The 14150-nt window shown below is 42.3% G+C and overlaps 1 protein-coding gene across 1 annotated transcript in view; it reads left to right on the forward strand.

Moving 5' to 3' along the window:
• The window catches only part of LOC115792676 (uncharacterized), a 31703-nt gene extending 18430 nt beyond the window's left edge, over positions 1–13273 (forward strand). Inside the window, exons 4-8 of the mRNA XM_030747337.1 lie at positions 7715–7759; positions 8082–8120; positions 9863–9977; positions 10389–10550; positions 12156–13273. Of these exons, the coding sequence (XP_030603197.1) occupies positions 7715–7759; positions 8082–8120; positions 9863–9977; positions 10389–10550; positions 12156–13273 (1479 nt within the window). The remainder of the gene's footprint in view (positions 1–7714; positions 7760–8081; positions 8121–9862; positions 9978–10388; positions 10551–12155) is intronic.
• The last annotated feature ends 877 nt before the right edge of the window (positions 13274–14150 follow it).

Raw genomic sequence — 14150 nt, forward strand, 5'->3', positions numbered from 1 at the left:
CCCTACCTCAACTTTTTGAGATGTTGCTGCAATCAAATTCAAAATGAGCTAATATTTTTCTTGAAATGTAATTTTTCTCAGTTTAAACAAACTTTCTATGTTTTATTATGAATAAAATATGGATTGTATGAGATTTACAAATGATTGCATTCAGGGTTTTTTTTGTGTTTTTTTTTTGTATATTTGGGCAAAAATTACTAGATGTGCAAAGCTGGTGGAGAGATACTCTAAAAGACTTGCAGCTGTAATTGCAGCAAAAGTATTGACTCAGGGGGGCTCAATACTTTTGCACACAGCACTTTTCAGTTTTTTTATTTGTAAAAAATGTTTTGAATCATGTATAATTTTCGTTCCACTTCACAATTGTATACCACTTTGTGTTGTCTTTCACATTAAATTCCAGTGAAATACATTTATGTTTGTGATTGTAATGTGATAAAATATGGAAAAGTTCAAGGGGTATGAATACTTTTGCAAGCCACTGTATAAAATGAAATTCAAGCCATTGACATTATTAAGGTATTGCCAAAGAAGTTCGCTTAAGGATAAGAGAAGTTCATAGAAAATGAACTCACTGCAAAGAAAACCCGAATTTAGAGTGAGTTTAGATTTAACTTAATTCACATTAATGTTCAATGTTAAGACATTTTAGTTGGGAAAGTTGGAGCCACATTGGAGGGTTTTTGAGCATGAACAGTCTGTTTGAGGTCAGACCAAAGTATCCGAATCAGATTTAAGTCCAGACTTTGAATCGGCCACTCCAAAACCTTTTTTGAGTCATTCAGATGGGGACTTGCTGGTGTGTTTTGGGTCATTGTCCTGCTGCATAACCCAAGTGAGCTTTAGCTTCAGAGCACGAACTGATGGCCAGACATTCACCTTCAGGATTTTCTGATAAAGAGCAGAATTCATGTTTCCCTCAATTACAGCAAGTCATCCAGGTCTTGAAGCAGGAAAATAGTCCCAGACCATCACACGATGTTTGACTGTTGGTGTGATGTTCTTTTTATGAAATGTTGTATTAGTTTTATTCCAGATGTAACAGGACACAAACCTTCCAAAAAGTTAAACTTTTGTCTTGTCAGTCCACAGAATATTGAGTGAATGTGAGTGTGAGGTCAAGTGAGGCCTGCAGTTCTTTAGTCTTTCTTTACTCATGTTATCTTTGTCTAATTTAGTAAAAAATAAAATCAAGAAAAAATCTTTTCTATAGCACTGCCACATATGTAATGCCCTGTGTTCTGAGAGTGCAGTACACATGAATGGCTCATTTTGTGGAAATGTGTCATGTTGCCAGAATGGACACTGGCTTCACATGTTGACCTGTGTTGCTGCAATCTGTTCTCCTTGGTTGAGCTTGCTGCAGTAAATATTTGTGGATAACATTCAAGCCTCCTGAATGTTCTTCCTGCTCTAAGGAACCGGATCTGTCTGATGTTCATGAACAGGGAATTTTTACTTTTTAATCTTTGGGAACTGGTCGGCTTTTCTAAGAAAACATTTGAAAGCAAAAGGATGATATTTTCACACACTGGGAGCAGGAGCTTTGTGTTTTCTTCCTTACAATTTCCTTTCAAATTCAAGTCACTCATTTTTCTCTTGATTCTTCTGGAGGTTTTTGTAAGTAAAGTCAAATCAAGTTTATTTATAAAGCACATTTAAAACAACAACGTTGACCAAAGTGCTGTACAAGATCTATAACCCCAAGGACCATACTCAAATAAAAAAATTGAAATAAATAAATAAATAAAAACATTAAAAGACAATAAATAACATAAAATAACTAAAAACATTTAAAACAAATACCATAAAAATATCATAAAGCAATCGTCTAAAAGGAGGTAGCACTGCAGCCAAAAGGAAAGCTACAGAGACCTTTCAGGACCCTTGGGTGGAAATCATTTGTGGTTAGTCTGTGGTATCTGAGGAAGCCTGAATGACTTCTCTTTATGCTTATATGCCATGTTGTGGGCTTACCTCTCAGGAAGCACATAGGAACTCAGCCTGATGTTATTGATGTCAGAACATTTCCTGTCTTGACTCTAGTGTTTAGCCTGTCACTATAGGCTAAGTGCCCAGATGAGGTTATATTTGACACTGGCATATGCAACAGAATTGGTAACAGATAAAAGAATTGTCCAGAATTCAATTTCTAATCCTTCTTTTTACTATTATACCTTAAAGACCTCATAGTATCATTTTATCCCAACAGAGCACTTTGCTCTCAGACTGCAGACTTACTTTAGAGTTTCTAAAAGTAGAATGGGAGGCAGAGACTTCAGCTATCAGGCCTCTCCTGTGGAACCGTGGAACCAGTTCCCAGTTTGGATTTGGGAGACAGACACCCTCTCTACCTTTTAAGGCTTGAAACTTTCCTTTTTGATAAAGCTAGGCCTGATCAGGTGACCCTCAACCATCTCTTAGTTACGCTGCAATAGACTTGAGCCTAAATTATAGACCCTTTTACTGTTTGTAAACAATGATGACGCTGGTAGCGATACGCGCGCATTTTGGCAACGGAAATACGGCGGAGTTCAATAGCGTTTAATCTATGAGAAGGGATTATCAAGGAAAGATTGTGAAAACTACCTGCAAAAAATAATTTTGACCACCAGCAACCGACTCCGATCTCTGTGGTACGTTAGCAAGTGGCCCAGTGTCTGTGGGCGGATATATATACGTGTATTTAGTGGAGAACCCAGCATATACACCGGAGAGAAGTTGCAGCGCATATAAGTCACTGGATGCGTACAGTTATGTTGTTTGCAACCGTGTACGAATGCCAAATATCATGACACAGACTTGGAGTTTTGTGTCTTGAAGGCAGAAGTTCTTCCAAGTCAAAGACAAGGAAACAGGACCGCTGTGTATGAGGCTCGGGCCATTGTAAACAAGTCAGAGAACTATGTCCTCACAGCAAACTGTGCATGGCGGGAGTACTTCGTCAAACTGCTTTTCTAGCTTGCTAAGAGTTTTCCGACTGTAGGTATTATTGATTTACAATGAAAAAAATATATATACTGTTCCAGTCACACTGTGAGACACGCTCAACCATTCATATGCAAGTCTGCTCAGACTTTTGACTGGCACTGCATTTTGTAATCTATAGTGCAATTAAATATTAATTTAAAAATCAGGACTCTGGGTCCAGCAATGCCTCACCTGTAAATAGCCAGCCACACTACAGTTTAAAAGCCAAATAGCCTACCAGCTAATGCTGTTTACTTTAGATACCTGACATCCCGGTATAAACAATGGAAGATAAATAACTTTACCTGATATAAAATGGGTGCTTCAAATGCATTTCTGATCGTGTCCTCAGTCCAATTTTTATCAGTACATTTGATGGCTTGCAACCACAGATGCCGTTTTATCTCAAACAGCCGTGATCCCGTGGGATTTGGTACAACATCAGTCCACTTTTGGTAGAGTAGAAATTCCGACAGCCAAACACGCAACAGCCAGACATTTTGATGCTGATATCACTTTTAAATCACGTTTAAACGCTGCGCAGTCTTCTTGTTCTTATTGATTTGAATGGAGTAGCAGTTCACTTCCGTTGCCAAAATGCGCGCACATCCTTTGATGACGTAGGCTGTAAAAGGGTCTATACTCCACTGCAGACATGGACAGCTGGAGACCTAACATCTGAGTAGTCATTCCTGTTATGCTTCTTTGGAGTCCCCTGCCTGGGGTGCATGTGTAGTTGATATATTGCAATGTTATTTTTGTGGACAAGTCCGTGTGGTTAAAAAAAAAAAAACACAAAAAAACAGGCAGGCACACAGACATCCACACAGACATGTGGAGGCAAAGATTTTGCCTGGTTGGTACATCAAGATTAGATTCCAGAATGCATTTTTATGAAAATGTTAACATTTCCATAAAACCACTTTGTGGAAAGCTGATGTGATCATTGCCACATATTTCTACTTGCAACCACACCAATTTCTGACAAGTAAAAGTGAATTATATAACCTTTCCTGTGCCTGCTACAGTTCCAGTTACTTGTTTGGAGCCTGTCTGTCCTTGTTTAGTTGATGCTCTTCCATCAGTGTCATATAATGTTTTGTGATGCAGTATTAATTGCCCTGTGGGTGCATCAGCTGTTTGCAAGTGTATACTATACACTAATGCAAAGGTGTGTGCAATATACAGTAGAAGTCAAAAGTTTGGACACACTCAACTCGTACTGTACTATTGTAAAAAACAGTAAATTTGAGTGTCTGTTGGTTAAATATCTTCTGGTGTCACTGGTTTACTGTCAGAGCAGCATGTGGAGTTAGATTGTTTATGAAAGTTTAGCTTGCTGGCTTTTGTGACTGTAAATAAACAACAGAGGTGATTCTGAACCTGGTAATAGCTGCGTCTGCACAGCCATGTGTGCACTGTACACACACACAAACAATGCAGACTGTGACCAACATTGTTTCCTATGCTGAACACAGAACCGGCATCCATTTGTTAACAAAAGAGGTCTCGTTTGCTAGGCTCCAGGTTTTGGTGTGCAACAAACCCCCCCCAGTGCCTTCACATTGTTTCTACAGTCACCCCACATCCAGTGCACACAGTCACATACACACACACACACACACACTCATACGCAGAGGCATTTTTTTTCCTTTTATTCTCAGCAGGCCTGCTTGACATTTACAGAAGCCTGAACGTACTTAGTGTTAGTTTCCACTGGAGATGATATTGAGACAGAAATCATAAAGTTTCGTCCATAGGTTTAAAGGCAATGCCACTTTGTTTGTTTTTTTTGTTTTTTTTTTAAATAATTTTGCCTCTGTACAACACCACAGTGGATTTTCTATCCATCCATCCATTTTCTTCCACTTATCTGGGGCCAGGTCGCAGAGACAGCAGCCATAAGCAGAGAAGCCCAGGCCTCCCTCTCCCCAGCCACCTCCTCCAGCTCTTCCGGGGGGACCCCAAGACATTTCCAGGCCAGCTGAGAGATATAATCTCTCTACCGTGTCCTGGGTCTACCCCGGGGCCTCCTCCTGGTATGACATGCCCGGAACATCACATCCAAGAGGCATCCAGGAGGCATCCTAGTCAGATGCCCGAACCACCTCAACTGGCTCCTACTCTGAAACCCTCTCCAATGGCTCCACTCTTCACCCTATCTCTAAGGAAGAGGCCAGCCACCCTTCGGAGGAAGCGCATTTCTGCCGCTTGTATTTGTGATCTTGTTCTTTCGGTCACTGCCCAAAGCTCATGACCCTCGGCGAGGGTAGGGACATAGATTGACTGGTAAATTGACAGCTTCGCTTTCATGCTCAGCTCCCTCTACACCACAATGGACCGGTGCAGCATCTGGATCACTGCAGCCCCAATCCGTCTGTCAATCTCCCACTCCCTTCTGTCGTCACTCATGAACAAGACCCTGAGATACTTCAACTCCTCCACCTGGGGCAGCAACTTGTCGCTGAGCTGGAGTGGGCACATCACCCGTTTCTGGCTGAGGACCATGGCCTCAGAGGTGCTAATTCTCATGCCAGCCACTTCACACTCGGCTGTGACCATTCCACTGCGAGCTGCAGGCCACTGCCTGGTGAAGCCAAGAGGGCCGCATCTTTTTTTTTTTTTTGTGCTGTATTGTATTGCTGTCTTTTATCTGGAAAGTGCTTTGTTCAACTTTGTTGTCTTTTAAAGCACTGTATAAATAAAGTTGGATTGGATTGGATTGGATTGGCATCATCCACAAAAAGCAGAGATGAGATTCTGAGGCCACAAAGGCGGAAGCCTTCCGTCACTTGGCTATGCCTATAGATTCTGTCCATAAAAATTATGAACAGAATCGGTGACAAAGGGCAGCCCTGGCGAAGCCCAACACCCGCAGGAAACGAGTCTTACTCGCTGCGGTTGTACAACAGCAACCACAGGCAACAACAGGCCAGACACCCAATACTCCTGCAGCGCCCCTCACAGGTTACCCCGAGGGACACGGTCAGATGCCTTCTCCAAGTCCACAAAACACATGTAGACTGGTTGGGCAAACTCTCACGCGCACTCAAATATCCTCAAGAGGATAAAGAGCTGGTCCAACGTTCCACAACCAGGACGAAAACCACATTGTACCTCTTGAATCTGAGGTTTGACTAACAGACGGACACTCCTTTCCAGCACCCAGGCATTGACCTTACTGGGGAGGCTGAGAGTGTGATCCCTCGATAGTTGCTAATCTAGTGGCACTGCCCCAGATCTCCAAACGACGGTGCAAAGGCGTGTCAACCAATATTGCCCTACAACATCCAGAACCTTCAGCAACTCAGGGCGAATCTTGTACATCCAGGGGGCCCTGCTACCAAGGAGTTGTATAACCACCTCAGTGACCTCACCCCCAGTGATGGGCAAGTCATCCCTCTCGTCCCCAGACTCTGCTTTCACTACAGAAGGCATGTCAGTGGGATTAAGGAAGTCCTTGAAGTATTCCTTTCACCACCTGACTAGTCAGCAGTGCCCCCACCTGCACTATAAACTGTGTGAGTAGAGCATCACTTTCCTCTCCTGAGTCGCCTGACGGTTTGCCAGAATCACTTCCAAGCTGTCCGAAAGTCTTTTTCCATGGCCTCATCAAACTCCTCCCACACCCGAGTTTTTGCTTCGGCCACCTCCTGAGCCGTGTTCCACTTGGCCTGTTAGTACCCGTCAGCTGACTCCGCAGTCCCACAGGCCAGCCAAACCCAATAGGACTCCTTCTTCAATGTGATGACTCCCTTCACCTCCGGTGATCACCATCTGGTTCAGGGATTACCACCATGACAGGCACCAACCACCTTGCAGCCACAGTTCTAAGCAGCAGCCTCAACAATGGAGGTGTAGAACATGGTCCATTCGGACTCATTGTCCTCAGCCTCCCTCGGAATGCTGTCAAAGTTCTGCCAGAGGTGGGAGTTGAAAATCTCATGGACCGGGACTTCTCCCAGGCATTCCCAGCGCACCCATTCCCAGCGCACCCTCACTATATGTTTAGGTGCGCCAGGCCCTGGTAACCCTATCCCAGGCAGGGTAAACTGTTCCTTTGTTGTATTTTCCATAGGGGTTGCTGGAATTGTTAACAGTTAAAATACCATCTGGCCCGGTCCTCTCTCTCTCTGTGTGGAGTTTGCATGTTCTCCCCGTGTCTGTGTTTTTTTTCTCCGGGTTTCCTCCCATAGTCCAAAGACATGCACTTACTGGGGTTAGGTTAATTGGCCACTCTAAATTGCCCATAGGTGTGAATGTGAGTGTGGATGGTTCTTCTGTGTTGGACCTGGGACAGGCTGGCGACCTGTACAGGGTATACCCTGCCTTTTGCCCTACGTCAGCTGGGATAGGCTCCAGCCCCCTCGCGACCCTGAACAGGATAAGCGGAAGTGAATGGATGAATGGACAATAAAGATATGAGTGAAACTGAGCTTTGGGAATACATGTAGGGTGATTTCTTTTTTTTTAAATGCAAGTTCTATATATCTAATGGTTAACTAACAGGTTTTATCATCGGCCTGCTACATAGCTTTTGTTAAAAAGCAATTGACCTTACCTTCCTTCTACTTGAAAGGCCCGGGGGGGGGGGGGGGGGGGGGGGTGTAGTTGCCACTGGGTTCTTAATGGAAAATGGGTCTTTAGTGGCCATTTTTATATGCTTAGATTGCTGTAATAACAACACATATCTTTTTTTTCCCTCTCCATTTTAACTGTTTTCTCTCCTTCTATCGTTTGTCAGATGACTATGTCCCTGCAAGGTCTGGATGTAACTGAAGAAGCTACGGTAGGGAGTTCAACCTTTTAACCACAACTAAATATTGTCCACATGGGTACAAAAAGGCCTCAGAGCCTTTTCCTCAGTGGTTGCTATAGTAATGCATAATTATTTGTTAGCACTGAGATCTTGTGTGGTAACTATGCACACGACAGATTTAGCAACCTCTCCTCGGCACTTTATTAGTGTGGTTTATGGTTTTGCTCAAGTGCCTGAGCTCATCTAAATCATTATACCATACAAGCTTTGAAATTTACTGGCTTTTTGTGACGTGTACATTTTAAATGTTTGGGTTTACACTTGTTTGAGTTTCTTCCCTTTCTCATTATAGGTGCCTGTGAAAGAGATTGAAATGAGCACAATTAATAAGGTGGGAGCCTTTTTTTTTTTTTTAATAAAAACATTTTGATCTGTAGCTGCCAATGAACATACTCTCATGTCAAAACTAAGATTACAGATGCAATAATTGTATTGTTAACTGTTAACAATGAAACAAATGTCTGTGATTTAATATGAGAGTAGTCACAATACTCATTGTTTTGGTTCTAGGGTTTCAGGTACACATAAAATCTGTGTTTATCATTAGTACTTTTAAGGGAATAATATTGCATTTTGTATATCATCATTTTGTTTTCTTTCTTCACTTTAACCGTACTTTAAGAAATTTGTAGTGGAGTAAAAATCAGAGACTGGTAGCATGACAGATGTTTACTTTGATTACAAACATTATGTAGGAGTAGGTAATGGATAATATGTATTTGTAAATAACTGGACATAACTTGAGCTTATTATATAATATTATACTACAGTATATTTCTAACTAACTAGGTAGCTCTTTCTTTCAATACTTTCTTTAAAGATATAACACATTTTGGGGTCAACTTGAAAGAAAGGCAGATGTGAAATGTAAAAATGAGATCAGAGGTCAAATGTGACATGATATTTAGATGCAAGCTATAATGGGATTTTCTTTTTTTGGAATCCCCATATACCAGTAGCACTCCTAAATGTTGCCAATACAAACAAAGACAATGGAATTTCAAACATAGTTCTAAAGAAAAGGACATTTTATGACATTTTATAGCCCAGATAAGATGCTTCTGATGTTGTCTCTGTGGTGGTGTGGTTTGATTTTAGGACTGCAACATTTGTAACACCTTTCCTGAAGATGTTTTTGTGTGGTGGCTCTTGATGCACTGACTCCAGCTTCAGTCCGCTCCCTGTGAAGCTCTCTTGAGTTTTTGAATAGACTTTTCTTGACAGTCCTCTCATGGTTGCTGTCATCCTTGTTGCTTCTGCATTTTTTCCTACCACACTTTCCTTCCCAGTCTACTTTCCATTGTTTGCTTCTGTGAACAGCCACCCTTTTCAGCAGTGACCTTCTGTAGCTTACCCTCCTTTTTGAGGCTTTCAGTGATCATCATCAGGACACCTGTCAAATCCCGTCTTCCGCATGTTTGTGGTTGTGTTTACTGAGCTAGACCGAGACATACACAGTATTTATACTGTTTGAATAATAATTTACTCAAACTCAATACTTAAAAATCTAGTATCTCATAATATTAGAATAGCTGGTTTTTCATGAGCTGTAAGCAATAATCATCTAAGTTAAAACACATAAAGGGTTTATTTACATTTAATGAACATAGAATATGAACGGTTACCTTTTTGAATTAAGTAAAAAAACTTTTTCACTATATTCTAATATTTTGGAATATACTAGTATTTACTTGGGATACATTTACAAACTCCCTAATAAGTTAATGGCTAATAAGTAGGCATGTTTTGTTACTTAGTGATATAGTAGAATGTATAATCTGCTTAATGCCTTTTTGAGCCCCTGAAGTCCTGAAGCACTCTCCAGATGGAGAACTCGACTTCCTCAGTACCAATAGCTACTGAGGAAGTTGAGTTTGGAAATTCAGCTAGGTGATTACAGAAGGTCACAGAAATATGGAGGTCGCATCACCTGTCTCAGATCAAAGGTTTATATGGATGTACACCGATGGTATGTTTAGGATAAAGCTCTGATAGAAAAAAAAGGTTGGCCGAAACATGCTGCAATGACAATATTTTCACCATGGTTACATTGTGTTGTGTTTCGTCTTCTAGATGGTGAGGCATCCTAAGTACTGTCCTGGAGTGAACAACAGTCCAGGATACCTGTGTGAAACGGGACATTGCTGCGGGGAGACGGGCTGCTGTACCTACTACTATGAACTCTGGTGTGAGTCAACTGACGGCTTCTTCTCTGCTGTGTCACTGAGGAAAGGGTTCCGATTTAATAGCTGTGGTCATCATTTATTACTCAAAACACTAGGATGCATTAAAAGTCTCCTATTATGCTCATTTGTAGCTCTGGAGTTCTGGTCTCATAATCTGCTAATGTTGTTTTACATGGTTCAATATTTAAAATAATCTTTAAGTATTTTATAATGTGCTGAATTGCCTGCTTTAGGCCAGTTGTCTGAAAAGAAGGCATGCACTCAAATCTCTGCATGTTCTTTGGAGGGGAAAAAATAAAAGAACCTTCTTGTAAGCAAAGTAGATCTGAGATGAAATTCAGATAACAGACCAGGAGGTTACTGTTTTTTCTTTTATCATTTCTTTATTTTTTATCATTTCCTGTTTTCTGCAGGGTTCTGGCTCTTGTGGACAGTGCTGATCCTCTTCAGCTGTTTCTGTGCTTACCGCCACCGCCGGGCCAAGCTGAGGATTCAGCAGCAGCAGAGGCAGAGAGAAATCAATCTGATCGCTTACAATGGAGCTTGTAACTACCCTTCGTCAATGCTGGACCTCAGTATGTTCACTTCATTTCAAATCACTGTAGCTCTCTGCTGTAGCTCTCGAATACTAAATGAAATCAATTCCACACACTTTAAGTGCATTATAATTCTTTTGGTGGGCAGATCAGTCTGTTTGCATATTACCAATGTGTGATGCAGCACAGGAAAAGCCAGCTGAAGACACAGACTGAGAATCCCGGCCATCCGAGCAAAGATGCAATCAAGAACAATTCCAATGTTTTTCCAATGCTTGTAATCTAAACTTCACTATCTGTAAATATCTCTCAAATATATCTCTGAAAAATGTAGTTTATCGAACAATTTCTGATCCATAAACTGCAAATAAGCAGCATACTGTTTTGCCCCAGGATTTAGTCCAACAAACCTCTCCGCCGTGGGGGGAAAACCCCTGTTCAGCCCAGCCGCACACAGCCGGGGTTGCAAACTGGCCAGTCAGCCTGTGACATTTGCCCCATTAGGGCCCCAGTATATCTGCTAGTGTTGTCACTTCGCACGCTGCCAGTGATCTCATCACAGAGCCACATCCGTTTACGCTTACTGTAATGGTGCAGGTACCCACTGCAGTATTGGTAGAAATGTCAGAGGGTACTCTTGCTCATCAACACCTCAGACAATGAGCTGCCAGACTCAAATGTAGAGTAGAACAAAAACGAGTTTTATTATAAAGCTGAGTCCAGATGTGGCAACACAAAAGATGAATAGTCCAGAAGTAAAATAACCAACAAAACATGGGAACTAGGAGCACGGAAACTTTCAAGGGAAAATATGATGGACAACAGCAGACTATAAGGAAGACAGAACTAATTATAAACAGGACAATATAGGAAGTAGAAGACTGGTGGAGAACAAGGCACTGCTGAAAGTAATAAGGATAATCACAGGAGGGGAGTAAAACTCAAAGCAAGACACAAGAGACAACTAACTATCCAAGAAAACCAGAAATAACCCAAAAGAAAATGACTTAAGATGGCGACAAGAAGCTCACACTAAAGCACAACACAAAAGGAACACTGGGGAGGCTGGAATAATAAACCTGAGACAGAAACCAAAACACAAAGAAACACAAAAACTAAAACTCTTTACGAGTACACGAATGAAGTACAAACACAGATTCAATAATATTACAAAGAATGAAACTCACTATAGAATAATAAAGAAATCAAAACAGGAGCTCACAACTTAACCTGCCAAATATATGAATCAAATTATCAAACGCTAGAATAACAGAAGTACCTTCAGACATAAAACAGAAATGGATAAGTATATTGGATATTTTTTGGATAAATTTTAAATTAGATGTTTTGGATAAATTCCAAAAATAACAAACCCATGAAACATGACACCAGCAGATTCACACCCCCATACCATTCTTCCTGTGAAGCTCCATCACTTACACCTTCACCAGTGTACCACCCTAAGTGTGTGAGAACAGGAAGCTTTGACTGTGCAGGGGACATAACCCCATGTGAAACCTAATTTACATGTAAAAGGTAACCTGGAGCTGAACCTGCGGCTGTCTGATCTCGTCACATGTTTCTTTTGGTGATTTGTTGACACATGGATATACAGCCTAAAGCTTTGTGTTTCTTCCATCACAGGTTTTCTGGCTTCCTTCAAGTTGCCCTCTTATGAGGAGGTTGTTGCGCAGCCCAGCACCCCTCCTCCGCCTTACAGCTCCATCTTTGCACTGCAGGGAGGTACCACGGCGGGTCCTAGCTCCTCTTACCCCCATCATCACCACCACCGTCACCCCTGCCCTCCCTACCTGGGCCCCGGCCCCAGTGGTCTGACCTCCTCTCAGAGCTCTGATAACTACACCAGCTGCTCCTGCGAGTCCTGCTCCCTCACCTCCCCATCCAGCACCTCCTTCTCTGTCCAGGTGACGGATGAAATGTACGACAGTAGCCACATCTCCACACCCAGTGAAACAGGGGGGGATCTAGCCATTGTGCCAAGGGTTGGGGTCCCCTTCACACTGACACCATCCCCACGCTCACAGGTTCCACCTGATGTTATACCTGTGGCCACTCCAGATGTCATACCGGTAGAGAGATGTTCCTCTAATGGCAGTGAAGGAGTCGCACCTGCCTCTCATCCACTTTCTCTCACTTTACACTCTCGTCCTTCACGCTCCTCTCGCCTCCCGCTTTCTCCCCTTGCGCTCTTATCTTCCATTCCTGCTGGTCAAGTCCATCCTCTTGTCCCGTCAGATCCACTTGGAGCCATGGCTCTTCAGCGAGTGAAAGAAGAGATGTCACCTCATGATCCAAATGCCAGACCCCTGCACTCACCCCCTAAACAGGCTCTCCTTTTATCAGACATGGCTGCTTCCATGCATTGTAACAGGAAAGAGGAGCAAAAAAGGGAAAAAGAAGAGGAGGAGGAGGAGGACGATGAAGACGATGAGGAGGATCACTTCCGGCATCGACGGCTAACCGGTGACTCGGGTATCGAGGTGTGCCGCTGCCACGTGAAAAGAGGACAACAAGAGGATGAGGAGCCAAAAAAGGGGCACTTTGATAAGGGAGGGAAAGATGTGAAGGAAAGGGAGAAGGCAGATATGCTGCAGGACAGTGTGGACTGTTCCCAGCGAACGAAGGTCGCCGCACAGTCGCCTCTGCTGGACGACTGCGTGGAGCAGCGTGGCCTCGTCTCTTCCCCTTCCAGCTTCATCATCAATACAAGTGAGGCTATCATCACTGTGGAGACCTTGTAAGTTAACAGTCATAAAAAGTAGGAAAAGTGAGATGGCATTCTTATGCAGATGAATGACGAATTAAAGGGAAAAAAGTAAACTGTCTTAGTAAAGGTTTGGGCTACCAGAACAGCTTCAGTGCTCCTTAGCGTTGATTCTACAAATCTCTGTAAAACTACTGAAGGGATGGCGCACGATTCTTAAAAAAAAAAAAGAGAGAGAGAGATTTGGATGATGGTTGTAGAGAGGTACTGTCTAACACATCTCCAAAATCTTCCATTGGTGTTTATCTAAGCTGAGATCAGGTGACTGCAAAGGCCATAGCAAATTACTGACATAATTTTCTTACTCGTCCAACCATCCAGTGACCTCTCATGAACTGCTCTGTGGATGGGGACATTCTGGAAGAGACTGCTGTATCAAGCGAACAAGTGAACTATATCAGCAACTTGCTCTCAAGAGGATGACAGAGGGTGCTGGGTTTTCCTTTAATTTGTCATCTGCCTATAGATTAAGACAGAAATGTTTGCAGGCTATCAGGTCGGATGAGTAATGAAGTTTTTTGGGGTCTCTGCATTTTATTTTGAGAACCCAAAACCTCAGAGTTCTCATTATTTATAGTCGATCATTTGATTTGCAGTGGAGGAGGTGGGATTTGTTTCTCTGCAAATTGCTCAAAATACTTAAAAATAATTACCCTTTCTCTTCCCTTTTCTTGTTTGTGCCACTATTATAAAAGTTACATTGGAAAAAAAAAAAAGACATGCACTGCATGCTAACCAAACCCACTGTTAGAATTTTTTTTTTCATGTTTCTCTGTATGATGCAACAAAGCAGCATTTTAGCTCTGAAGTGGAGCTTGTATCAGTAGCTGTGGGTCAGGACAGAAGGAATATTT

This window comes from Archocentrus centrarchus, chromosome 1 (genome assembly GCF_007364275.1).
Source record: "Archocentrus centrarchus isolate MPI-CPG fArcCen1 chromosome 1, fArcCen1, whole genome shotgun sequence".
Lineage (NCBI taxonomy): Eukaryota > Metazoa > Chordata > Actinopteri > Cichliformes > Cichlidae > Archocentrus > Archocentrus centrarchus.